Genomic DNA, 27,795 nt, shown 5'->3' on the forward strand with positions numbered 1-27,795 from the left:
TTCTCTCCTCTAAACATTATACCTTATGAGTATCCTTAAACTGTGACCTCCAGAACCAAACATGAGGAATTCTGACTAGGGCAGAAAACAGTGAAACTGTCACCTTCCTATTGCTAAAAGCCCTGTCTCTCTTAAGGTAGCACCTTAAGCTTTTTTGGCTGCCCCATACCCATGCTGACTCATCCTGAGCTTGTGGCCCACTAAGACCCTCAGATCATTTTCAGATGACTCACTCTCCATCTGTGCCTCCTCCATCTTGTACTTGTGAGGTTGATTGTATGAATAGGTATAAGACTTTCCTCTTATCTCACTTAAATTTCACCTGATTAGATTTAGTCCAAGATTCTAGACTGTCAAGATATTTTTTTTTTTTGGATCCTGATATTGCCATCAAATGTACTGGTCATCCTTCCTAGCTCTGAATCATCTGCAAGACTGGTAATCTTGACATACATCCAAATCATTGATCAAGAGGAGAAGTGGCATAGGGTCAAGCACAGAGCACTCAGGTCTCCCACTTGAGTCCTCATTGCAAAGTGACATGGAATAAGTAAGGATTACTTTTTGGGTCCATCCATTTGACTAGCTCTGAGGCCACCCAATTGTGCTACTGTCTAGGGTCCATTTCTCTTCTCTCTTTGTCAAATGCTTTGTCAAGTGCTTTGCCAAGCTCTAGGTAAACCATATCTATACTGCTGGTATATTGCACAGAAAGATTAGGATGGCATGATCTGGTTTGGGATAAAACCATGTTGGCTTTTTGAGATCATGACTTATTTTTTCTACATGCTTGCTAATCATCCCTGTAAAACTCATTTTTGATATTTTCCAGGAATCATAGACCTATAGTTTTCCAAATCTGTCCACTTGCCTTGGGACAATATCCTTTCTCCAGTCTTACTATGCCTTTCCTTTTTTTACTCCACCCTGCTGCTATTTCTTTGTCTCTCTCCTCACCTCTGACATTCTTTCCTTTCTCCTATCATTCTCAGGTCTTCTATAACTTCTCTCTCTTGCTTTCCTTTCTTCTCTGTTTCCTTCTCTCAACTCTAACCATTTTCTTTCATTTTGCCCCCACTTCTCCACCCCCATGCCCCCTGATTTTGACTCTCCAGCTCTAATCTTGCCTTCTCCATTTTTCCTTTCTCCTCTCCACCCGTAGCCAGTACTGGGCATACCTGGGGGTGCATAACCTTCAGCGGCCAGATAGCTGTGAGCAGAGAAGGACGGCAACCATCTCCATCCCCCACCCAGGCTTCAACGGTAGCCTCCCCAACAAGGACCATCGAAATGACATCATGCTGGTGAAGCTGAAAGCCCCTGTGATGCTGACTAGGGCGGTGAAGCCCTTACCCCTGCCTGAACACTGCGTCACTCCTGGCACCCGATGCCTGATCTCCGGCTGGGGGACCACCACTAGCCCCCAGTGTAGGGGTCCCTTGGAGGGATGGGGATACCCTACAAGAGGAAATGGGTGGATAGAAAATACCTGGGGAGATATCTGGTGCTGCAAGTGGACATGTAGAGACACAGAGACACATGGGGAGACAGTGAGAGATATTAGGGAGATACAGAAAAACAGAGACACATGGGGAGACAGTGAGAGATATTAGGGACATATACGTAGAGACATTGGGATGTATGTGGAGACAAGAAGTCACTAAGGGATACAAAAGGGTACATGGGGAAGCAGAGAAAGACAGACGGATGAGCAACATGGGAATGTTGACAAGGGAACACACCGAAAGAAACCTAGGGAGACATGAGGCATAGGGGAGATACAAGAGGAGAGATATGGGAAGAACCATGGGGACCCTGAGTCATTCAGTAAGGGTAGTACTAGGCGGAGGGCTGGCGGGGAAAGAAGGTAGTAAAAAGAAGAGGATGGAAGATCGATAAATATCTCAAGCTGGAGATGCCCATTGTGAAAAAGGAGGGAGCCATCCTCCAGACAAATGCATTCCCTTTGGGAAATAAAGGCACCCTGCTGAGGGTTCAGCGTAGTGTGGGAGGGGCCCTAATAAGAGAGGGCTGCTTGACTCATGCCCAGCCTCTCTGCTTCCACAGTGACTCTCCCCCATACCCTTCGATGTGCCAACATAACCATCATCGATCATAGGGAGTGTGAAGGGGCCTATCCTGGGAATATCACAGATACCATGGTGTGTGCCAGTGTCAAGGAGGCGGGCAAGGACTCCTGCCAGGTCTGCTGGAAACATAAGCCCAATCTCTAACATTCTTTCCCCACCCCATTCCACTGCTCCCTCCTATCCCCATTCCTATACCCATCCCACCCCCTTCATTCCCATCCCTATCTCCATCCCCATCTCCATCCCCATGGCCCTCCCTCTCCTCTCATTCCCATCCCTATTTCCATCCCCATAGCCATCCCCATCCTTATTTCCATCCACAAGGCCATCCCACCCCCTTCATTGCCATCCCTATCTCCATCTCCATGGCCATCCCACCCCCTTCATTCCCATCCCTATCTCCATCCCCATCTCCATCCCCATGGCCCTCCCTCTCCTCTCATTCCCATCACTATTTCCATCCCCATAGCCATCCCCATCCTTATTTCCATCCACAAGGCCATCCCACCCCCTTCATTGCCATCCCTATCTCCATCTCCATGGCCATCCCACCCCCTTCATTCCCATTCATATCTCTATCCCCATGGCCATCCTCAGATCATTTTCCCAGAAGCCAACTTTCTTGGTCTCTTCCAACAGGGTGATTCAGGAGGTCCTTTGGTGTGCAATGGAACACTTCAGGGCATCATTTCCTGGGGCCAAGACCCCTGTGCTGTCAGCCGGAAGCCAGGTGTCTACACTAAGGTCTGCAAATATGTGGATTGGATCCGGGAAACCATCAAGGGCAATTAACCCTGACTGAAGAACATTTCCGTCCACCTCCTTCTCGCATGCCTCCCCTTCTTGTCTATTTCATTCACAATAAATAGCCCTGGAAAGTCCTTGGTCGTTTTTTTTAAAGCAAATCCATGGCTCCCCCACCTTTCACAGGAAGGTAACTATAACTCAGTGACCTGAGAGGCAGCCTGGCTTAGTGGATAAAGCTCAACCTGAAGGCAGGAGGACCTGTGTTCAAATTCTGTTGTGGACTTTTGCCACCTTCAGATTCTTGAGCACCTGACATATCTACGCCTCTGTAAAAATGGGGGCGGGGTAGGTCAGGGTAAGACCTGATGTCTCTGAAGTCTTTTCAGTTCTAACTCTGGGATTCTAGGAGTCGATGATTTTATTTACCTACTAGGGAAAGGTAACTTGGGCCTCTGGCAGTCTTGAGGAAGGAGTCTCCCAGACCCAGGCACTGCCTCTCATCTCTGGAAAGTCCTGCCTGGACGGAAGTCAGATATACCCCCTGCCCCCCTTACTGAAGAAGAGGAAGGACAGTGGTGTGGCCCAGAGGAAACAGGGCTGCACTGGAAAGCCAGCTGTGGGGTAGAAGGCTTCTCATCCAACAACCTCTGCTGGCATCTGTGTGCCCTGGAGCAATTCACTCTTCTCTCTGGACTTCAGCTTTCTTCATAAAATAAGGGGTCTTTAGAACAAGGAAGGGGAAGATGGAAGGGTGCTTTTAGGACCCAAAATGTCAGTCTTAGACCAGGGAATGTCAGGGCTGGGAAAGGCCTAAGAACAAGGGATGTCAGGGCTGGGCGGGCCCTTAGAACAAGGAATGTCAGAACTGGGAGGGCCCTTAGAACAGGGAATGTTAGATCTGGGAGGGGCCTTAGAAGAGGGAATGTCAGAGTTGGGAGGGGCATTAGAACAGGGAAAGTCAGAACTAAGGGAAATCTAAATGGAGGAATATTGAGCAAAATAAGGGAAGTTCTATTTCCACTTTACTTGGCCTTGACCAAATCACATCTGGTCCAGCTCTCCTTATCATATCAGTTGGTCAGTCAAGTATACAGACAGACAGACAGACACACACACACACACATATATATGTATAATTATTATGATTATGTGCCAGGCACTGTGCTAAGTGCTGGAGATGCAAACAAAGGCAAAGGACACTCCTTGCCCTCAAGGAGCTTACAGTCCCATGGGTCAGGAAGGCCTGCCTTTGACAACTTGGCCTGGGGTACTTCTAGGGGTGGGTGTCCACTGAAGGAAAGTGGCATGTTTAGCCTAGACAAAAAAAGTATTAAGGAAGACATGGGAGCCATCTTCAAGTGTTTTAAGATTCCAGTCTTTCATGGAAAGGGGATTGGGGTTCTATTTGGCCTAAGGAGGCAGACTCTAGAGCAGCCAGTACAAGTTGTAAAAAACCACAGTTCGGTGGATGGTGGAAAAGTTTACTAACACTTGGAGTCATTTGGAGGCAGAGTGGGCTGCCTTGAGGCTCTGGTGGTCTTTGTGATGAAATAAGCAACTAGGAAAACAGTGGATAGATGGATGACACAGAATCAGGGAGATCTGAGTGAAAATCCTGCTTCAATTGCTTCCTTAGCTGCGTGACCTTGGGTAAGTCACTTTTCTGCTATCTGCCTCAATTCCCCCTTCTGTAAAATGGGGATAATAATGACCCCTGCCTCACAGGGTTGTTGTGACAATCAAATGACGCAGCATCTGCAGAGTTCCGTGTACAAGCTGGCCGTTATTATGACTGCTTGTTGGGGATGTGCAGAGGGGACCATTGTTCAAGGGTGGGCCAGGCTAGTTAGCCCCTAAAGTCCTTTCTGACTCAGACATTTTGTGCCTTTGTAATCCTTTGTTCACTTGTGCCCTCGGAGGGATCTGACTGGAGGAGTGAGCTGGAAGGTGGGGAGGAAGTATGGGATAGTGGAAAGAATGCTAGATTGGAGGCCAGATAGTCTGATACCAAATTCCATCTCTGCCTTGTACCCCTGGGCACTCTTGGGTAAGTCCCTGTCTATTCTGTGGTCTCAGATTTTCCATCTGTAAAATGAACCCATTGGACTCAGGGCCTCTGAGATCCCTTGGGGCCCTAGATCTGGGATCCTGAGTCCAGCAGAGGGCAACACAGACAAAGCCTGAAGGAAGCGAGTCTGCCTCGGGGCATTAGGGCAGCCAGCTGGGCACATGATCCAGATTGAAAAGGAGCCAAAACTGCCAGCCTGGATGACCACAGCTCTGGCCCAGTGCCAGGAAGATGGGCAGCTGGGTCAGATCCCAGGGGTGGTTAGTAAGTGCGCATAATTACCAGTCAGGTGCTGAAAGGCCAATTAGGCACAGAGCATGGGAAAACCTGGAATGCAAGGGAACCTGGGAAGGGAGTCCTGTCAAGCTAAAACAGACCTTAGAGCCTAGGAGATACCAATGAAAACAGCTGTGTAACCATGGGCCAGGCGGCTCCCAAGTTCCCTTATTTATAGGGGCAGCTATTACAGCAACTTCTTCCCTCTTACAATCCTAAAAGCACAAAATGTAGAACTGGGAATGTCAGAGCTGGGAGGGCCCTTAGAACAGGAATTGTCAGAATTGGAAGGTTCTTCCAAAGAGAGAATAACCAGCCAAAAAACATTTATTAAGCTTCTATTATCTGTCAGGGCTGGAGATCCAAATACGAAAAAGAATTTCAGTTCTTGCCGGTGAGGAGCTTATAATACAATGTTATGACCTAGTAGCCAAAAGGAAGTTGAGAAGGGGGAGAGAAGATTGTAGAGGTGGGATGGCCCTTAAAATACAGACTGTTGGAGCTGGAAAGGCCCTTAGAACCTCAAGCTGAGAAGAGGGGGCCTTTGAACAAAGACCATCCCAGAAGGGCACATCCTTGGAACCCAGGGAAGCAGTTTGGGGCAGAACACTGGACTTTGTTTCCGAGTCTTCACCCCAAGGCCTCACTTTGTCACTGTATAAACCTCAGTGAGTCACTTAATGTCTCTCAACTTCAATTTCCTTCCCTGAAAAATGAAAGTAACTGACTAGATTATCTCGGATTTTCTATATTTTGCATTGGAAGGTTCCTTCTAACTCTGATGGCCTGGATTTTGTATTCTAAGGTCGTTTCTCGTTTTAACCTTTAGTGTTGTCTGTTCAACAGTCTCTGGCATTTTATGTGTGATACTTCTCTGCCATGACATCAGGTCTGGCATCTCAGTGAACAGGGATAGTAGCCACAATCACACTCAGCTGACTACTGGGATTATTAATGCTATACAACCCCTGTGATGGCAAACTAACTCCTCCAAGAATACAAGGACACCTGTATGTCTCCCCTCCATCCTGGGTCCTAGTCTTTGTCTGTTGTCATTGTCCAGTCGTATTGGACTCTTTGTGACCCCATTTGGAGTTGTCTTGGCAAAGCTACTGGAATGGTTTGCCATTTCCTCCTCCAGATCATTTTTATAGATGAGGAAACCGAGGCAAACAGGGTTAGATGACTTGTCCAGGGTCTGAGTGTCTGAGGTAAAATTTGAACTCAGATCTTTCTGACTCCAGGCCCAGAGCTCTATCTAGTCACTACACCACCTCGCTGCTCTAATCTTGATCTGCCTCTGAATAAGCAACTTGTCCCGGAGAATTGGCTCTATCCGAATTAGAAATGGTCTCTAGATGGCTCTCAATTGTTAGGGATTGGACTGTTTTTTTCCAATTCAAGTTGATTCCAGAGTGGAACCTTTTGAAAATGTACCAATATAAGATAACCATTGGGACTTTTGAGCGCACAAATCCTGATGAGGTCATATAAGGTGTGATGCCATGATTAGAGGCTTGAAGTCTGGAAGACTTCAGTTCAGATCTGCCCTCAGGTACTTACCAGCTGTGTGACCCTGGGCAAGTCACCTAACCCTGTTTGCCTCAGTTTCTTCATCTGTAAAATGAGCTGGAGAAGGAAATGGCAAACCTCTCCAGTATCTTTGCTAAGAAAACCCCAAATGAGGTCACCACGAGTGGGACAGGACTGAGGACTGAACAGCAACAAAGTATAAGCTTGGGATTGTTAGGATTCTTTCAGTGTCAGGGGCGCCATTTATGAGTTCATCAGTCACTCTGGTTTTTTTGTTTTGTTTTTCTATGGGTATTCCCTCCTCCCTCTGGAAAAAAGCACCTGGTAGTTCTCTTCATGGTTTAACATTCTCTAATTCTTAACCAAACAGACATACAAATATTCAGTGGCACAAACAGACAAACAGCCCCTGGGTGGGGTGAGAAAGAGGAAGGGGCAGGATACATCTGACCTTTTCCCCAGGCATGGCTCTGTGGTTTGCTTTGTGGTGAAAGGGTTGCTTCTCATCCTCTCACAATTGGTAGACTTGAACCTGTCTTGTTCTCGGTCCTGGAGGACTTCTTGAAAGAAGAGGCCATTTTGAACTCTCCTAGATGTGGGAGAGGAATGTGCTTTGTTAGAAGACAGAGGATACAAAGTGAACTTGGAGCACAAGAAGTCTTTTTATTTTTTTATTTTTAATCAGGGCCTCTCCCTAGGCAGGAATCTGGTAACAGGCTTGGTGCCAGCCTCACCCAGAAAGTCTAATTAGGAAGGGTGGGGTAGTGGGGGCTTGATCCCCTAGGGGCTGGGTAGGACAGCTTCCGGAGGCTGGGGGTTAAAAGGGGAGGCTTGGACTAGGGACCAGGAGCAGAGGACCTGATAGCCCGAACAGGACTAGGCAGTGATCCAGCTACCCAGAGTCCCTCCCTGAGACGCTGTCCATGACCCCCTGGTAAGACTGGGGGCTCTCCCTCCTCAGGGTTGGGACAGAGGGAGGCTCAGGGTCCCTCTAGGTCAAACAAGCAAGTGGGTTTGGAGGTGAGGGTAGCTGGATTTTTGGGACTTTGGGAAAGTCACTCTCTATGATCTTGGTTTGGGGAACCACTTGGGCTGACATCTGGGAAAAGCTGCCCACCATAACCCACCCTGGGAATGTTGGGAGAAATGGTTACTTATTGCCAACTTTCCAGAATTGGCTTCACCTCTCCGGGCTCCAGTATCGCTCTGTGGAACTTGGGAAGAGATCTGCCAAGCTGGGTTTTAGGACGTTCGTGGAGATGCTAAAAGGGGCTGTTATTATTGTAATTATTGCTATTATTACCACAATTAGCGTATTCTCCAATCCTGCCTGGGGGCCCTTCTTAACCAGTTATCAGATGGGAAGGCCGTTTAATCAGCGGTTGGGGGTGGGGTGGGGCCAGGGACTGGGAAGCTCTCCAGTTTCTGGAGGTGAGCTGGCCTGCGCAGAGCTGGGGGAGTCACTGGACTCCACAGCCCTGAAAGGACCTCTTTCCCCCTCTCCACCCCCAGCTTCCAAGCATGAGGAATCGAAGCTCCATCCACACCGCCCTATGGTTCTTGGTACTTGCTTCCTGCAGGGGTAAGGGAAGATATGTTCGGAGTGGGTGGGAGACGAGACAGGGCTCCCCAGGGAATCTTCATCCTTGGTTTTCCATTACCACTATCCTGCCACTATACTGAGTCCAGCCTCAACCTCCACCCGGAACCTCATCCTTGAATTCAGCCTGCCCTCAATACTTCACTTAACCATATTCCCCCCTCATCTCCTCTCCACCCCTCACGCATCCCACACTTTTCCCATCTTCCTTACCCGCAGATCCAGCCCTGCTATAATTCCTATCCCAAGTCTTTACTCCCTCCTCCTCCCAAACTGCTTCCAGCAGCCCCTCCCAGCGGTAAGCCGACCCCTCCCCCCAGCTCCACCATTCAAACTCTGAATCCAAGCGAAGCAGAGACTATGCTGGCTTTTGTAGTCAGCTACGTCCACGGGTAATGGCTGAGCGTAGTTGTTCAAGTCCTTCACTCTCGCAGCCTCAGTTTACCCAGTACTAAAACGGAGGAGGAATACCTGAATACTCATCCCAACGTGTTTTGTTGGGAGGCACGAATGGATTAGGCAAACCTCAGAGCGTTATAAAAATATAAGTTAATACTTCACAACACTGATAGAATCCAGAGCTAATGAATGTAAAGCCCTATTGACCTGAGAACTATTATCATCGTGGTCGCCGTAGTTGCTTTCCTACGGTCTACTTCCATCCCCTTTCTTGTCCCTCTCCCAGCAATCTACTCCCTATCCTTTCCGAGACCTGCCCTCCTATTTCCCCGCCTTCTTTGGTTCCCTTCCTCCCTCTCCATCCTCCTCTCTCCTTGGCCCAGCTCTCCACCCTCAGGGCTTCTCACCTCTCTCTCTCTTTTTGTAGCTGCACCTGGAACCTCAGTGTCCCCAGTCCCGGAGGCGTCGGAGGCCCCGGAGGCATTGGAGGCCCCTGGGTCCAGGATTACCCAGTGCTCCCGTGGCTCTCAGCCTTGGCACGTCTCTCTCTTCAAAGACCTCTCCTTCCGTTGTGCTGGGGTCTTGGTGGACCGCCAATGGGTATTAACCGCAGCCCATTGCGCCGAAAGGTATAGTTCACAAAAAAAGAGTCGGCTAGTTCTGACCATTTTACCGTTTTCAGGATAAATCTAGGTCCGGGGACCTAGAGTTGGCTGGGAATGGGGAAGACAAAAGGTAGTGTGGGCATTTAGTTGGAGGTGGGGGCAGAAAGGAGAGACCTCCAAGATCGTGAAGTCCTACTGCAGACAGGGAAACTGAGGCCCAGACTGTCACAGTAATAAGTTGAAGAGCCAGGGATAGGTTTCAGAATCACAGGCTTTAGGGCTGGTAGGGACATACAGAATGTCCCATTACTTCAGACCTCTCATTTTGCTGATGGTATCGGCAGACCCTGACTCACAAACCAGGGCCTCTCTCAGGATTGTGGGAAGGGAGGAGGAATGAGGAAAGGCTGATGAACCGGTTCAGAAGGTCTGGGAAGGGGAAGAGAATGGAGTGGCCTTCAAGGCATGAAGGCTTCCTGGAAAGTGGTTGTGCTTACGCCTTCCCCTCTGTCTTCTGCCCTGGACAGTTGGCTTTGGGCCAAACTTGGTGACTACCATCTGATACTACCTGATGGAGGTGAACAACTCAAAATCAGCTCCGTTATGATCCCCCACCCCAAGTACAAGGCCGGTTCTGGCCCTTCCCTGCCTGGCCGAACTGATGAGCATGACCTCCTTCTGATGAAGCTTCGACGTCCAGCCATCCTGGGACCCCGGGTCCAGGTCTTACCTCTGGCTAGGACCTGTGCTGCACCAGGGACTCGATGCCAGGCTGCAGGCTGGGGGACTACCAGCCAACCCCGAGGTAAAGGGTGCTTAGAAGGCCCACATTGGAGTGATCAGAAACCTGGGTCCTTGATGGGATGGTGGCTGCCTGATCAAAGGCCTGTGTTATGACCACCAAGGGCATTAGGGCTGGCAGCCAAGACCCCTTGGTCCCCAGCTTTGCCTTTCCCTCACTAGTGAAATACAGTAAGAGCTTGTCCTGCTCGGAGGTCACTCTCCTGTCTCCCAAAGAGTGTGAAGCTTCCTACCCTGGGGTGCTTACGAACAATATGATATGCGCTGGCTTGGACAATGGCCAGGATGCCTGTCAGGTGAGTAAGTCAACCTAATCTAACATTAATGAAGGAACTGCTGTAAACCAGGCACTGGGCCAGGTGTTGTAGATCCAAAAACCAAACAGAAACAGCTTTTTTGATACAAGAGCTCATATACTCTTGGGGGTGGAGTCAGTGGGTGGGAGCACACAAAGTAATTTTAAGGGAGGGAGGGGGAGAGAGACAGAGACAGCAAGAGAGTGAAAGCCCACTACCACTAACACCTGAGGGGTCAGGAAGTCAATCCAGAAGCATTCATTAAGGTACATCTGAAAGTGTTCATACAAAGACATAAATGAGCTAGTCCTAGCCCTGAAGGAATTCACATTTTATAGGAAAGATCTGAGTATCTGAGTGTGGGGGCAGCTAGGTGGCGCTGCAGGGGATGAGCACTGGACCTGGAGTCAGGAAAATCTGAGTTCTGATGTGGTCCCAAAGACACTTAACTGGGTGACCCTGGGCAAGTTACTTAACCCTGTTTGCCTCAGTTTCCTCATCTGTAAAATAAGCTGGAGAAGGAAATATGAAACCTATCTCACTCCAGTATGTATCTCTGTCAAATGGGGTCATGGAAAGTTGGACACTACTGAAAATGAGTTAACAACCACAAGAACACCACCTGAATGTATTTGGAAGGAAGCCATGGATAAGCTGAAACTTAAACATGTCAGACAAGGGGGATCATATCCCCTTCTTCAGAGACTTGGGGATGGGTGATGGAGGGTCCAGCTAGTGGGCCAGTTTTACCAAGAAAGTTATGCCAGTGGGGAGGGACTCCAGGGCATTAGTTAAGAGATGATGAGACTCAAACCAGACTCTTTTTCTGTCTTCTCCTAGAGTGATTCTGGAGGCCCCCTGGTCTGTAATGGGAGCCTCCAGGGCATCCTATCCTGGGGTGATTACCCCTGTGGTTCAGCCCATCGGCCAGCAGTCTATACTTGGATCTGTAAATACAGCTCCTGGATTGAGAGGACCATTCGGAGCCACTGATACCACTGAACCCCCTACAATCTTCCCAATAATCCTGTGACCCTCATGTCTTCTGTTCTTCCCACCCAGACCCTGAGTATTTGGCCCTATAGTTTTTTACCCACTCTAGGACCTAGCTCCTGCCTGCTTGAGGATGCAGGCTTTCATCAGCTCTCCAGGCTCACAGATTCCACCCCCTCAAAGAACTAGGCATCTGGGCCCCAAGCCATGACCCTCCTCCCTGGGACCCAAGGGTCTGAGCTCCTAGATCCCATCCCTTGAAGGAATGCAGCAGCTATCTCACTTCAGTGAAATGGTCAGAAAGACTAGTCTGTTTTAGAGAACTATACTGAGCATCTATCTACCTGAGTCTTCAGAGTCTCCACCTCTTTTTGGAGCTTTGGGGCAGGCCCCTTAACTCCAACCATTGCCTTTCTCCTCCCATTTCCTTTTTCCTGGTCCTGCTCGATCCACCATCCACCTGTCAGGGCAGAGCTCTGAATCACTTGGTGGCCTAAATTTTCTTGTCCTCTGCTCTTTAATCACTACATACCCCTTACCTCCTGAACTCTTAGGGTCAGTTGGAACACTGCCTGTGGGCCCAGGGAGACATTTTTGAAACAAATATCTTCAAAGACATTTTTGGGATTCTTAGAAATTAGGGGGAAAGATCCAGAAAAGTCAAATTTTCCTACAAATTCCTCATATTTTGGAGTCTCCTAATACATTCTTGAGGTGCTCTTGTGAGAGTACCTAATCCTTGAAAACTGAGTTGTTTTTTTGCTTCACTAAACTTTGGGATGTGGTGGGTAAAATCTGGAATAATTGATGAAACAAAGGTTTGAGTTACTAAGCATATAGCAATTTATTAAGCAGTGCAGAACAAATAGAGACCAAACCTCCCCAGCTTGGCGCTGGACCCCAAATACAGAGGAGACATTTTTGTGCATTAAGCAAACAACGGGATGTAAACTAGGGTACAAGATTTAAGTAATCTGATTTGGGAGCAGCTAAGTGGTACAGTGGATAGAGTGCCATACCTGGAGTCAAGAAGACCTGAGTTCAAATCTAGTCTTAGACACTTACTAGCTGTGTGATCCTGGGCAAGTCACCTAATCCTGCTTGCCTCATCTGTAAAATGAGCTGGAGAAGGAAATGACAAACCAGTATCTTTGCCAAGAAAACCCACAAGGGGTCACAAAGAGTTAGACATGAAATGACTGAACAACAAAAATCTTTGCCAATTACTGTGCTAAGCATTGGGGATGGGAAAAAAGTGAACAAAATCCCTGAAGGAGCACATCTAAATGGGAGAGAGAGCATGCACATATGTTGGCATATGCACGTTACATTCAAAGTAATATAAGAAGTAACTTGAGGATGAGAAGGCACAAGCTATATTTATTGACAATAATAAATGGTGCCCCCATAGGCTCTGGTGGTGTTTCCTAGTGGGGGAAGTGGGGAGAGATCTTAGATGTGGATGTGGAAGTCACCTCAGAGATTATCTGTTCCAGTCCCTGGGTTAAGTGACTTCCTCAAGGTCATTCAACACAAGTAGCAGAACTGAATCTAATCAGAGTTTTGGGTTCAAGTAGAACCCTTCCATTGTACCACACAGCAGATTGGGAGATCCTTGGTGGCAGATATGTAGAGATGCAGGATATAAAGATTACAGGTCAAAGATAGATGTGGAAAGGGAGTGTTAGAGAGAGATGGGGAAAAGAGGTGAGATGGAGGAATGAAACCTCAGAATCTGAACAGGTGGAAGGGATCTCTGTTTATGAGAAGCAGAATGCCACAGTAGAAAGAATTTAGGAAGGCCTGGGTTCTAATCCTGCTTCAGGAACTTAGGAGCTCTAGGATCCTGGACACAACCTCTGTGCCTCAGTTTTCTCATCTGTAAAATGGGGGGGGAGTGTTGTATTCAATGACCTTGGAGGTTTCTTCCATCTCTATGCCACCAAGGTCGACACCTTTAAGAGAGCTAATGAAAAAAAAAAGAGCTAATACGTTGATGTAGGCAGGTTAGGGCAGCCCCATCTGGGGAAAGAAATAGGGGGACATGAAGATCAGCGGATGCCTATCTCTTAAGTATACGCCTTGACTCCAAAGGAAAGATATTCCTTATGTGGTATGGGACTCAAAGTCATAACAAAAAACTCTCATGTGGGACAAATTCAGTTTGGTGATTAAAAAAGAAATGTGTTGGGGGTGGGGGGTGGTGGGCAGCTAGATGGTACCATAGCACATAGAACCCTGGCCCTGGAGAAAGGACTACCTGAGGTCAAATCTTACCCTAGACACTAACTGGGTGATCCTAAGCAAGTCCCTTAACCCCAATTGCCTCCCAAAAAACTAAACAAAATGTAGGGTAGTTTAGAGGATAGTCCAGCCTCCAGTAAGGTCATGGCAGGAGAGGGTTGCCCATCCCAGTGAGTCCAGCTCTTATCCCCTAGGGTGAGGGGGAAAGACAGTCACTGTAAGAGGAGCCTGTGCAATGGAAGAGACTGAAAGTTGCGGTTCAGCAACAGCAGTCACCAAGCGGAGGAAGTGCCTACACCCATATTTGCACCCTTGGAAAACTCTGGAACACCCTGAACTAGTTACATTTCTGATCTGACCTAATGAATGGAGTTCATCCTTGATTGGAGTCTCTAGTATTTCTTGTCCAATTTATTACAAAACTCAATAACCCCTAATATCTTCAGGCCATTCCAAAACAATGGGTTAGGCTAGCGATCAGGACTCAGCTTCCCCAGTTCATCCAAGGGGTGTCCTGAGTTGACTTTGAGGCAGGGACACAAATGTATGTGTGAGTAGACTTTTGTAGGAGTGAATGTTCACTTGGCTTCTTCAGTTATTCAATATTCAAAATATTCAATTATTATTCAATGAACTCTGTAGTTAGTTGGTGGGTGTTATTGAATCTCTCTTCGAAATCTTTGACCCTAACATAGATGCTATCCAATCTTTTCTTGGAAACCTTCATCTAGCCCATATCCCATATTTACCCCAAGAGCAGTATGAGACTTTGCTAAATGCTCTCTTAAAATCTAGACAAATTCTTATCTGCAACATTCCCCTGACTTATTAGTCCTGTAATCTCCTTATGGAAGTTAGGTAGCATAGTAGATAGAGTGCTCAGCCTGGAGACAGGAGGACCTGAGTTCAAATCTGGCCTCAGACACTAGCTGTGAGACCCTGGGCAAGTCACTTAACCCTGTGTGCCTCAGTTTCTTCATCTGGAAAGTGAGCTGGAGAAGAAAATGGCAAACCACTCTAATATCTTTGCCAAGAAAACCCCAAATGGGGTCATAAAGGATTGGATATGACTGAAATATCCTCAAAAAAGGAAATAATACCAATTTGACTGGAAATAGATCACTTGTCATCACTGTGTGCTGTTTCTAAATACAATGACAATTCTTGGTCCCAGAGGACCATTGATGAAACATACTTTTCCCTCCTCTTGGTGGAGATGGGATGTGGGGGAATTAAGGGCATGAAGTGTTGCATGATGTGTCAGATGTGGTTATAGTACCAGCTCATTTTTTGTTTCATTGCTTTTCTTTTTGTCAAGGGAAGACTCCAAAGGGCAGGTAAATATTGAGAAAGGAGTGTGATGTAAAAGCAGAAACAAAAAACAAAAAAAATGAATCAATGACATCTGAAAATAGAATTTTTCTAGGAATTGAAGTCAATGGCTCATAGCTTGCAGACTCTAGTTTCTCGCCTTTCTTAAAAATTGGGACTCTTGCTCTTTTCCAATTCTGTGGCCATTTTCCAAGCCTTTACCTTCTTTCAAGATCACTCATAGTGGCTCCAAAAATCACATTTGCTAATTCTTCCATTACCTTTGGAAGCAGCTTGGTACCATTGGATAGAATTCTGGACTTGAGTTTGAAAGATTTCCATTTCAATCCTCCCTCAAATCCTACTGGGGCAAGTCACAACCCCTAGGAGGCCCAATTTCCTTATCTGTACATTAAGGATAAAGATAGTGTCTAGCTAAAAGTGTTGTTACTCAGGATCAAATGAAACAATATACATCAAGGAGTTGGCAAAACTTAAAGTATTATATAAAGGTAAACCATCATTAGTTCATCTAGGCCAAGTAAATTGAAGGCATCAAAGGTAGCTTAAGGATTTCTTTTTTACTGTTTATCTTTGTAATTCCATCTAGGTTATCAATTCCTTAATAGGTGCATTTTGTTCTCTATCATTAAAAAATTATTCTTTTTGTCAGGGAAAATTGAAACAAAATAGGAGATGAGCAGCTTTGGCCTTTCTCTACTCTTAGTCATCACTGTTCCATCTACTCTAAGTAAAGGTCCTATTCTTTTTCTGATCTTCCTCTTTTTCCTTTATACAGTTAAGGAACTCTATTTTCTTGGCCTCAGCTTTGTTCTCCAGTCTTCATTCATTCTGAACTTTATTTCCTCTTACTTTATCCTTACCTTATCATACTACACCCTCTGTTCCTTACCCCTACCTTCTTTGCAAAATCTTAGTTCAATCAATCAATATTCGTCTCTTTAGAACATTTCCTTTATTCCATAACATTGTGGCTGACTTTGTCCCACCTGCAAATTTGATAATCCTATTGCCTCTAGGATCCAACACAAAATGCTCTGTTTGGAAATGGAAGCCCTTTACAATCTAGCCCCTTCTTCCCTTTCCAGTCTTCTTATACCTTCCTCCCCCTACACTCTTCAATACTATGACGCTGGCTTCCTGGCTGGTGCTCCATCACTAGCTCCGGGTATTTGCTAAGGGCCGTCCTGCATGCCTGCAACCATCTGCTCAGACTATGATGTCTTGGACTTTCTTAAACTCCCAACTAAAATCCCACCTCCTATAGGAAGCCTTCTCCCACCCCTCTTAATCCCAGTGTTCTCTCCAATAATAATTTCCCATTTATCCTGTGCTATAACTTGCTTTGCATATATTTGTTTGCATGTTTTCTCTCCCATTAGATTGTAAACTTCTTGAGGTCAGGGACTGTCTTTTGCCTCTTTATATCACATAGTAGGCACTTAACAAATATTGATTTATTATATTACTATAACATTATTATTTATTGATTATATTTATAAATATATATTTATGCAAGCTGTGGCATCTATGGCCTTATTCAAGTTATTATCTCCTCCAGAAGCCTTCCCTATCCCTTTAGTGGTTGTCCAAATGACCATTTACAGCTGTCATTTAGGTTAGCTAGGAGGCCCAGAGCATAGAAAGCTGACAGTCAGGAAGACCCGAGCTGGAATCTAGCCTCAGATACTTACTAGCCGTGTGACTCTGGACAGGTCACTTAAACACTCCCAGCCTCTGTTTCCTCTCCTATAAAATGGGGTTAGAAGGCCATCTCCAGTCATCCTGATCTCTGTCTGGCCACTGGACCCAGATGGCTGTGGAGGAGAAAGTGAGGTTCATGGCCTTGCACAGCCCTCCCTCACTTAAATCCAAACTCGCTTTCAAGTCATGCCATCATCTTCTTGATATCATGGTCTTCTTCTAGAACGAAGGACAAACAACAATAACAACGAAATGGGGTTAGTAGCAGTGATGAGGGCACAGTCTCTAGGAACCCCTTGAACCCTTGAACTCTCCTTGAATCTTGCCACTCGACCTGGCCTCGGCCTGAGGCTACAACCATTAAGCCCAAGTGCCTACCTTGCCCAGTCCTCTATTGTCCGGCTGTTTCCCACCCTTAATCCTGTTTCCCATCCTTAATCCTGATCAAAATATCTATACCCTAGCTCTGCTACCCCAGCCCTTGACGGGTTGTTATTTCCATATAGCCTTCAGCTATTTCCCCCACCCTGGAGTCTGACCTCGTCCTTAAGTCCCTCCCTAGACCCCTCTTCTGGTCACCCCAGACCACCCCTCAATCCCTCCCACAACCTTTGTGTATATAATCTCCATCTTGCCTCCATGAGGTTGGTCAGAACCAATCTAGCTCAGATGGGTCTGGCCCTTTTTCCTTACAGGCGTCGCAAGGGGTGGGATCTCTCGGGGCAGGCTTATTTGGCTAACTCTTAATAAACTTTATCCCTTCCCTTGGCTGAGAAGGCTTGAGTCGAATTCTTTCGGCAGGACCCGGCGTGTCGGTACTTTGGGGTGTCGAGCACCTCTCACCCCAGACCCTCATCATTTATGGTTCCCTGACCGGGAAGCACTGCTAATCTCAAGTTCTTCTCCAGCCAAGACTGAAGGTATGTGAGCCTCCCCCTCTCCCAATCTCCCTCCTCGCTCTCCAAACATTTTGGATGTGCTTCTCGGGCCTGACCTCAGCAGGTCCCAGTGGGTTGGACAGCTTGGTCCAGTGGTCTCAGTGAGTCAGACAGTCACACTGTCCTGGTCAACCTGACGCTCTCTGGTGGTTCTCGGTGGGTCGGACAGCTTGGTCCAGTGGTCTCAGTGAGTCGGACAGTCACACTGTCCTGGTCAACCTGACGCTCTCTGGTGGTTCTCGGTGGGTCGGACAGCTTGGTCCAGTGGTCTCAGTGAGTCGGACAGTCACACTGTCCTGGTCAACCTGACGCTCTCTGGTGGTTCTCGGTCCACTCAGACAGCTCGGTCCAGTGGTCTCAGTGAGTCAGACAGCCAGGCTGTCGTGGTCAACTCAACCTGACGCTATCAGGTGGTTCTCGGTCCAGTGGTCATGTCGAAGGACATGGACGGATGCCCCATCCGGAAGCATGTGCCAGATCCTTTCAATTGTTTCGGCGCTGGGAATTTGGGAAAGTTTCAGGTACCTTCTGTATATTTTGTTTTCTTGTTTTATTTTGTTTGTCTCCCGACAATTACTCCTAACTTCTCCTTTACTAAGGAGGAAGGAATTTCCAGCCGAAGGGACCCCACGCCCTGCCTCTACTGCAGGCCCTGCAACATCTATCACCATGGGCCCTATCCCCAAGGCAATCCCTACTCAGGTTCCAGCCTCGGGCCCTGCCCCCACGGCAATATCTCCTCCCCTAGCCTCTCTCTCTGAGGTAGCACCCACTTGGGTCTCTGGGGTATCTTCCCCTCTGACCTCTACCCCTCCTCAGGTACTAGCTGATCTCCCTTGCCAGGCAGATGCCCTGGCCTTGCAGTCTAATCTACCTCAGCCGCAAGCTCCAGGTCCCACAGTGCCTTCAAGGCTTTTTCCCCTGAGGGAAATGCCTGCCTCCCCTGCTGGGACAAGGAGATTGCATGTTCCATTCTCCATTTCAGATCTCATCCAAATTAAAGAAAAACTGGGGAGATACTCAGAAGATCCCACTAAGTTTACTGAGGGTTTTAGGGATCTGTCCCTGCAATTTGAACTTTCTTGGTGTGATTTGCATATCCTCTTCTCTACCTGTTGTACCACTGAGGAGAAGAGGAGAATATGGGAACATGCTCAAAAATTTGGGGACAGTTTGGCTAGCAATAACCCCATAAACTATCCCCCAGGAACAGCTGCTGTTCCCACTAGTGACCCAGGATGGAATTATCAAAGGAGTGAGGATAGAGAAAAGAGAGACCATATGGAAATTTGCCTGTTAGAAGGCCTAAGAACTGCATTTCAAAAGCAAATAAATTTTCAAAAAATTAGGGAGATTACTCAGGGAGAAAAAGAAAACCTTGTCCTTTTCCAAGCCCGGCTAGTAGAAGCTATTAAGAAGTATTCAAATTTGGATCCTGATTCTATTGAAGGGGCGGCAATACTTAACATGTATTTCATTAATCAGTCTGCCCCAGATATTAGGAGGAAACTGCAGAAATTGGCAATGGGACCCCAAACACCTCAGGCCCAATTACTGGAGACAGCATTCGGAGTGTTCAATGATAGAGACTTAGTCCAGGCAGAGGAAAAAGCCAGAGACAGAGAACATGCCCAATTCTTGGCGGCTGCCATGGCCAGGAGATTGCCGGAGGGTGCTTCTGGCAACTTTGGCAAAGGGGAAACCTGCTTTCGATGTCACAAGGAGGGTCACTGGTCTAAGGAGTGCCCCTCTAGGGCGCCCCCCTGGAAGAAGCCTCTAGGATCCACGCCTCCAGGACCATGCCCAGCATGTCCCCGAGGCTGGAAAAGTGGTAGAGCCTCCTCCCAGCACCCTGTCCTCCAGTACTCGGGAGGAGGGGAAAGCCTGGGGCTTGGCTGTGCTCCCACTTTCTCCACCTCTCTCGCGGAGCCTTGGGCAAAATCGAGGCAGAAGGTAAGGTTACCCACTTTATCACGGCTATGTTCTCTTGCTTTAACTAGTGGCTTTGGCCCCACATGCCCCTCGACCTATCAGGTCATGGGCATCAAGGATCTGTTGTCTGAACACTCCTTCTCTGGCCCTGCCCCCTTTTGGGGAAGGGACCTGATGGTGAAATTGGGAAGCCAATTTTCTATAGTTAAACCTCATAACTCCCTTTTCCCTCTGTTTCCCAGACCTCCCCATGTTCCCCCAGAGGCGTGGGAGAGGGTTGAGCCAATTGTTTGGGATCGGGGAATTCCTGGGCAAGCTACTTCTGCCACCCCAGCCATAGTTTCCCTCCATTGCCTTCAATATCCAATTAAACCCAAGGCTTGGGAGGGACTGCAACCATTAATTGGCACTCAAGGCCCTGACTCACTCCCTCTAGAGTGGGGCCCCTACCCAGCACAAGCTTTTGGGACTTTGAAAACTAAACTGACCACCACTCCAGCATTAGCCTTACCTAATCTAGAAAAACCTTTCATTCACTCTGCTGAAGGAAGGAGAGGACAGGCTTTGGAAATTCTAATCCAGTCCTTAGGATCTGACCCCTGTTTTCCAAAACAATTAGATTCTCTGGCTGCTACAGCCATTCCAATTGAGGAAGCTTCTAAGCTTCTAGCAGACCAGCCCCTAGAAGCTCTGCCTTGCCAGAGCACCCTGGAAGCAGAGGGCCACCAGTGCCTGGCTAACCACAGGCTCACCAAACATCAAAACTTGCTCTTAGATATCCCCGACCTAATTTGGATGTGCTACACACTCCTGAACCCCGAAGCAGAACAAGTGGTTAGGGGAGCTAGGTATGAAATAGTCATCTTTAATTCCCACCAGGGATATTGTCCTTTCTCTGTACTCCTGTGCTGTCTGTTTTGTTGTTTGCTTAACTTCCTTGCCAGGTTTGTCTCCTCCAGTCTCCAAGCCATGAACTTCCAGATGACTGTGCACCCCTTGAACTGGACCCATCAAGCCAGCTCTACGCCCCTTGTCAGCAGGAAGCAATTCCAGAAGCTGAGACCTTCATCCCTGATCCCAAAAGAATTTGGGTCCCATTTGTTTGAGGGGGGAATGATGAGGGCACAGTCTCTAGGAACCCCTTGAACCCTTGAACTCTCCTTGAATCTTGCCACTCGACCTGGCCTCGGCCTGAGGCTACAACCATTAAGCCCAAGTGCCTACCTTGCCCAGTCCTCTATTGTCCGGCTGTTTCCCACCCTTAATCCTGTTTCCCATCCTTAATCCTGATCAAAATATCTATACCCTAGCTCTGCTACCCCAGCCCTTGACGGGTTGTCATTTCCATATAGCCTTCAGCTATTTCCCCCACCCTGGAGTCTGACCTCGTCCTTAAGTCCCTCCCTAGACCCCTCTTCTGGTCACCCCAGACCACCCCTCAATCCCTCCCACAACCTTTGTGTATATAATCTCCATCTTGCCTCCATGAGGTTGGTCAGAACCAATCTAGCTCAGATGGGTCTGGCCCTTTTTCCTTACAGGCGTCGCAAGGGGTGGGATCTCTCGGGGCAGGCTTATTTGGCTAACTCTTAATAAACTTTATCCCTTCCCTTGGCTGAGAAGGCTTGAGTCGAATTCTTTCGGCAGGACCCGGCGTGTCGGTACTTTGGGGTGTCGAGCACCTCTCACCCCAGACCCTCATCAGCAGCACCTGTCTCTCAGGGTATCAGATAAGTGTTACAGTGGGCAGAGTGCTGGGCTTGCAGTCAGGACACTCACTTTTGGGAGTCCAAATCTGGTCTCAGACACTAGCTGTGTCACTTTACTTTGTTTACCTCAGTTTCCTCATCTGTAAAATGAGCTAGAGAAGGAAATGGCAAATCAATCCAGTATCTTTGCCAAAAAAAATCCCAAATGGGGGAGAGTTGGACATAACTGAAAATCAATTTAACAATAACAATACCTCTCAGGGTTGTTGGGAAGCTCCAATGAAATAACATTAAAACTTTTTGTGAACCTTAAAGTTCTACATAAATGATAGCTGTTGCTACTATTATTGCTTTATTATGATTATTCCCAATTACTGAATATTTTTTTTAAACAGCATAATACAGAAATATGAAAAATCCCCAAATGGCAGAAACACAAAATTGCTTAGGACACAGATGATCAAGAAGAGTGAAGAGAGTTCCCAGGAATACAAACCCATAGATAACCAGAAAGAACAAATGATACTCCAGATAATTCTAAGTATGTTTTCCCCCTTCTGGATAGATCCATTTTTCTTTGGTAGAAGGTGACTTCCTCTACTCACGCAGGTCTGAACCTGCTTTGCAATTCTTAGAGTTAGATTGCTGCCTGGGGCATTGAGAGGTTGTAGTCACAGAACGGTATGTGTCCGAGGTTGGATTTGGACTGTGGTCTTCCCAACCCCAAATCCAGCTCTCAAGCCATGATTCACTTACTGTACTGTGGTAGCTCCCAAAAACGACAGATAATCAAATGAGCCAATGTATGTAAAGCACTTTACTAACCATACCTCCCTATATAAATGCCAGTCATCATTGTTGTTATAATCTAAAAAATTGTTGATTATATAATCACAGATAAACTTTGCTGCTTGGATAAATCTGACCTTCCAGTTTCAGTTCCTTCAAATGTAGAGTGGGGAGGGGTGGGTGTGGACTAGATACCTTCCCAAGTCCCTCTGGGTGTAAGCAACTTCAGATGAGACAAAGACGTCTACATTACACAAACAGATGACAGGAAACAATTGATAGTTTTTTTTTTAATTATCATTGCAAATCATTCTGGAGAACAATGTGCATGAAAGGCTATAGAACTATGCATACTCTCTGATCCAACAATACCACTGCTAGGTCTGTATCCCAAAGACATCAAAAAGCGGGGGGGGGGGGGGGGGGGGGGGGGGGCGGGGGGGGCGGGGGGGGAGGGTGGATAAAGGACCTATTTGTACAAAAATATGTCTAGCAGTTCTTTTTCTGGTGTCTAAGAATCGGAAATTGAAGGGATGCCCATTAATTGGGGAATGGCTAAGCAAGCTGTGGTATTTGGTTGCGATGGGATATTATTGTGCCATAAGAAATGACAAGCACGATGATTTTAGAAAAGACCTGGAAAGACTTACCTGAACTGATGCATAGTAATGTGAACAGAACCAGGAGAACATTGTACACAGTAAAAGCAATATTGTTTGATGAAGAATTGTGAATGATTAGCTATTCTCAGCAATACAATGATCCAAAACAATCCCAAAAGACTAATGATGAAGCATACTATCCACCTCCACAGAAAGAATGCCTAATTGACCGAAGGGTACAATTTTTCGCTTTCTTTCATTCATTCTTTTTCTTTTATTTTCTTCTTGTACAAAGTGATCAATGTGGAAATGTTTTACATGATTGCACATGTATAAACTATATCTGATTGCTTACCATCTCAGAGAAGGGGGGAGAGAGAAAAAGTGAGGGAGAGATAGAATTCAGAACTCAAAACTTGAAAAAAAAGACATGTTGAAAAGTTGTTTTAACATATAATTGGGTGGAAAATTTTACATGTGGGTATGTATTTGTATATATGTGTGTATTATATATGTATGTGTATACATATATAATACACACTCACACACAGAGCTTGCCTTTGAGCTCAGGTCTTCCAGTCTACAGTCCCCTAGCTCTATTCACTTAACCACCTAGCTACCTCAGACACTTTACTAGCTGTGTGACCCTGGACAAGGCATTTTACCTCTATCTACCTCAGTATTCTCATCTGTAAAAAGAGGACAATAATAGGACTATCTGGGTTGCAGTGAAGGCCAAATGAGATAGTTGTAAAGCACTTTGCAAACCTTAAAGTACTATATAAATGATATCTTTTATCTTATATCTGCTCATCTTTTAATGGCATGGTATGTGCCAATAGAATGTGATTAAGCTCTTTAGGGCAGGGAATACTTGTCATCGTGGCATCCCTAGAGCCTTGCCCAAAGCATTGTTCATAGTAGGTGGTGAATGAATGTTTGCTGAGTTGATAAAAATAGTAAAAATCACCGAGCTTCCAGGAGCCAAGCAGAGATTTCTAGGATGATCCCTTAGAAAGTTTCTTCCGCACTGACGTCAAACCATTAGTGTCTCCTTAGTGGATCTGGTAACCCAACCAGGTCTGACTCCACCCAACTGCCACCATGCTGCCCACATCTCTCCAACTTGCTCAGATTACAAGTGCTTGAATTTGAGGAAGCATCACTGGCTCCACTTGTTGACTCATTTTGCCAGAAGGGAAATGGGTTTGGTCTGGCATGACATCATGAGGGAGACAATGCAGCATGGTTGGAATGAATGCTGAATATAGTCATGATTCCTGGACTTGGATCCAGGCTCTGCTGAGTGTAAGCTATGGGGATCTTCAGTGAGTCATCGAAGGACCCTCAGATTCCTCATCCCGGTCCGGGTATAGGACTGGATGATCACTTACGCACTTTATAGCTGCCAATCTGCAATTCTAGCCTATGCTCATAGAGTTAGAGTTGACAAGGATCTTAGGGACTATCAATCCAACCCTTGATTTGATTTGAGGAAACAGGTACAGAGGTTTAATGACTTGCCTAGAGTCACACGTTTATTAAGTGTTTGACGATAATTTGAACCCAAGGTTTGTTTGTTTGTTTTAATTTTAAATTTTATGTCCTGTGTTTCTTCCACTACACCAATGGCTCCCAACCTTATTTGTTTCTTGAACTCCTTTCAATAACAACAAAAATGTTGTGTGAACTTTCAGGGTAATTTAAGATACTATTCACAGTATCTAAAAAAAGATTTATTCATTAGGTGCTTACAATAACTACATTGATAATTGTTGCCCCCAAAGCTCTCAATTAAATATATATATAATTTAATTATTCTTATAAAATATATTTTAAAAAAAATCCTGCCTATATGTAACACTGGAGCTTTTACAAAGGAGAATATACTTCAAAAATAATAATAAAAATACACAGTTTTACTCTCCCAATAAGTGGGAGGAATAATTCTTATCCCCTCTTATACCACCTCAGTCTCTGTGGTTGGGAAGGGGATTAAGCGCATAGTTTAGCTTGGTTTCCATAGAGGAGAGTCCCAGTTCCAGATCCAAAACTTGCCTCAGGCTTGAGTCCCAGGCACCCTGCCTTCTCAGGACTTCATGCTGGGCTGGTTGACGCACCATCTCACCTGCTATTTTGGCCCCAAGGTTGCCAGGGCTCAAACTCCCGTGTATGTGAGGATTACCTCTGGCACCAGAAACAGGACAAACAACACAGAAGAGAAATAAACACTCCCAAGTCAGTTCCTCAGAGTTGGAAGACTCAAAGAGAGGGAGCAGGAGAAGGAGAGTCCCTCCCCTCTCACCAGTTCTGCTCAAGACATCCATGCTGCGTGCCATAGATAGGAGATTTGGAAAAGAGCAGAGCTGAAAAGATGGTGGCAAAGAGAGTGAAGGACTGAGCTTCTCTGTGTTTTAAAGATGCAGGCAATCAATGGAACACACATGGTAGGGGATGCAATGAGCTCCATGGTAGGTGGGCATGCTTGAAACATGCCCAGAGAAGCCTGGGTTGCATATAATTATGAAAACTCTAAATATAACATTATACAAATCTAATTATAAAAATAATTTAGAATATTTTATGAGGGACCTTCTGTAAGAATCAAAAGAAGTAATCTGGCAAGACCACATGTGCTTACTATCATTTGCATGACTTTATATTAATTTTTTTATTTTATAAATTTTGTTGAAAATAAATATTACATTTTAAAAGAAAAATGATACAATTTGCATAATGTTTGATATAATCATATACAAACTTAATTTTGATATTGCACTCTTTTTATTTGAACAAAAGGTTTGCGATATCTGACTAAATACCAGACAAACACAATCTAAAATTTTGTTTTGCAGTGAGTTTGTTTCTGTATTTTGATTTAAAACAAGAATAAAGTGAAAATGCTCATACTGAAATGTGTGGTAGAATAAGGTAGGAGAATTTTAAAATCCCTCTTGTTGAAAGATGGAAATCCATTTAAAAAATTTTTATCTACCTATGATCAATGAAAATGAATACCTAGTTGCTGGCTAATGACAAGCATTGCATTAAAGGATTTTTGTTCTTGTTGTTGAGTCATATATGATTCTTCATGACCTCATTTTGGGTTTTCCTTGGCAAAGATACTGGTGCGATTTGCCATTTCCTTCTCCAGCTCATTTTACAAATGAGGAACTGAGGCAAACAGGGTTAAGTGACTTGCCCAGGATCACATGGCTAGTAAATGTTTGAGGCTAGATTTGAACTCAGGAAGCTGACTCTTCCTGACTCCAGGCCTGGCATGCTCTGCATTAAAGGAGAAATGAATTTAAATTCCACAGATTGCTTCACTTTAAATAATGTTTATATATGACCTAATCTTTGTAGGGAAAGAATCTCTTCAGACATGATTTTCTTCTTTTCTACCGCAGATACACTGGCTACACTCTCATTAAAAAAAAAAAAAAAGAAAAGAAAAGAAAACAAACAAACAAAAAAAACCCTCTGCTGAATGACTAACCAATGTTGCCAAACAATTCATTTGAAATTCTGCCAGTAAAAAGATTAGTACCTTGAGCAGATGCTAATTTAATTGGAAAATACCCTTAATACTCTAAGAAGAGGTAATATATATTTCTGCAGAATGTTCAAGATGGTCTGTCAGGACTTTAAGGTGGTTTATAATATACATAACCAGCTATCAATGTTTTTTCCCCCCAACAGCCTGACATTTTCAATGAAAGACTGTGAATATACCATCTTGATCATGTGATTATACTGCTGCTAACGTATGAAATACAAGGCAACAGAAAGGAACAAGAGCCACTCAGGTGCTGTGCACACAATAGAAATGAGAGTATGTACATACATCTGACCGTCTTTTGGAAATTGGTTTGCACTCCAATATCAAACCCTTGTGGAGGTTTGGAAACAATTTGTGACAGGTTGAGAAACTGCAAGAACAGGTTGTATTTAGTCAGAAGTGGTCAGAGTCTAATGTCATTTCTGCATGAACATGATGGCTTTGAATCTCTGCAAAAACAAACCTCTAATACTTCAAACACCGACATGCTTATTATCAAAAAGGAAAAAATATATTTGTAACAAAAATAGGCAATTATTTACTGCTTAAGGTACTAGTAAAGAATTTTTATCATGAACCCTTGGATCATTGTCTCAAATTCCAAGGGGTTTGAGAACCACTAAACGGCAACTGCTGATCTGCCCCACACTATCTCTCACCTGTTCTCAAAGAAGCCAGACGAGCTGCTTGTGAATATGTCCTTTTCTAGATGATGCCTAAACATCACAGGATTTAAGCCAACCTCATTAGATTAAAGTTTGCAGACTGTGTTCTCTTCCCTGTTTTGAAATTTGGGACATGTTTTTTTTCTTTTATTTTCTTTTTAATTTATGGGATAAAACAAGCCTTTCTATAACAGTATAATTTTAAAAAAAGATTGCAGATGAAACTGCAAATATATTATGTACAACTTGCTATTTCTTTTAAATATATAATAAAGTTATCACATAAATTTCTTTTTTTTTCTTCCTCCCCCTTTTTTTCTTCTTTCTGCCCCTCCTGAGAGGTGGCTACCATTAGGCACAAATAGGTGTATATATGTATGTGTATATATACATATATATATATGCGCATATATATGTAAAACCATTCCCATTCTATACATACTTCTACTTATCAATTCTTTCTCCAGATACAGATAGCAGCATCTTTCTTGACATGTTTTTTTTTTTTTCCCTCTAATCCTGAAGGATCTTCTCCATTCTTCAGAATCTTTTAAAAATCACTTACAGTGGCTCAACAGTTTCGTCTGCCATTTTTTTTTTAAACTATCTTGGATCTAATGGCTTTAAGTCTTCAAGGCATTTAGGGGCTCTCTTACTATATTCCTACTTACCTTATAATGCATTGGTCAGAACACATCCAGAATATTAGGTTCAGATATGGATTCTACATTTTAGGATGTTGATTAAAATGCTATAGAATTACCAGAGAAGGGTGACTAGAATGCTGAAGGGTTGTATGTACAAGGATTCTTTGGAGGAACTGGCAATGTTTAGCTTGGAGTAGAGAAGACTCAGGAGTGATTGGAAGCAGTCTTCAAGGATTTGATAGGATCATATCAAAAATGTATTT

General features: G+C 45.3%; 2 protein-coding genes across 2 annotated transcripts; both read left to right on the forward strand.

Annotated features, from left to right (window-relative positions):
• Positions 1-1,162: 1,162 nt before the first annotated feature.
• On the forward strand, positions 1,163-2,971 carry KLK11 (kallikrein related peptidase 11; the record flags this gene model as incomplete). Its single annotated transcript, XM_036740732.1, is given in 3 exon segments — positions 1,163-1,428; positions 2,068-2,204; positions 2,730-2,971. Coding segments are annotated over 3 exon segments (556 nt in total), but the record flags the coding sequence as incomplete, so codon positions are not given.
• A 5,264-nt stretch (positions 2,972-8,235) lies between these two features.
• Positions 8,236-11,497, forward strand: KLK10 (kallikrein related peptidase 10). The gene is made up of 5 exons (XM_036740736.1): positions 8,236-8,296; positions 9,141-9,342; positions 9,846-10,123; positions 10,282-10,415; positions 11,256-11,497. The coding sequence occupies exons 1-5, from the start codon at positions 8,236-8,238 to the stop codon at positions 11,406-11,408; spliced, it is 828 nt and encodes a 275-aa protein (XP_036596631.1). The 3' UTR covers positions 11,409-11,497.
• Positions 11,498-27,795: the final 16,298 nt, after the last annotated feature.

This window comes from Trichosurus vulpecula, unplaced genomic scaffold (genome assembly GCF_011100635.1).
Source record: "Trichosurus vulpecula isolate mTriVul1 unplaced genomic scaffold, mTriVul1.pri scaffold_68_arrow_ctg1, whole genome shotgun sequence".
Taxonomy (NCBI): Eukaryota; Metazoa; Chordata; class Mammalia; order Diprotodontia; family Phalangeridae; genus Trichosurus; species Trichosurus vulpecula.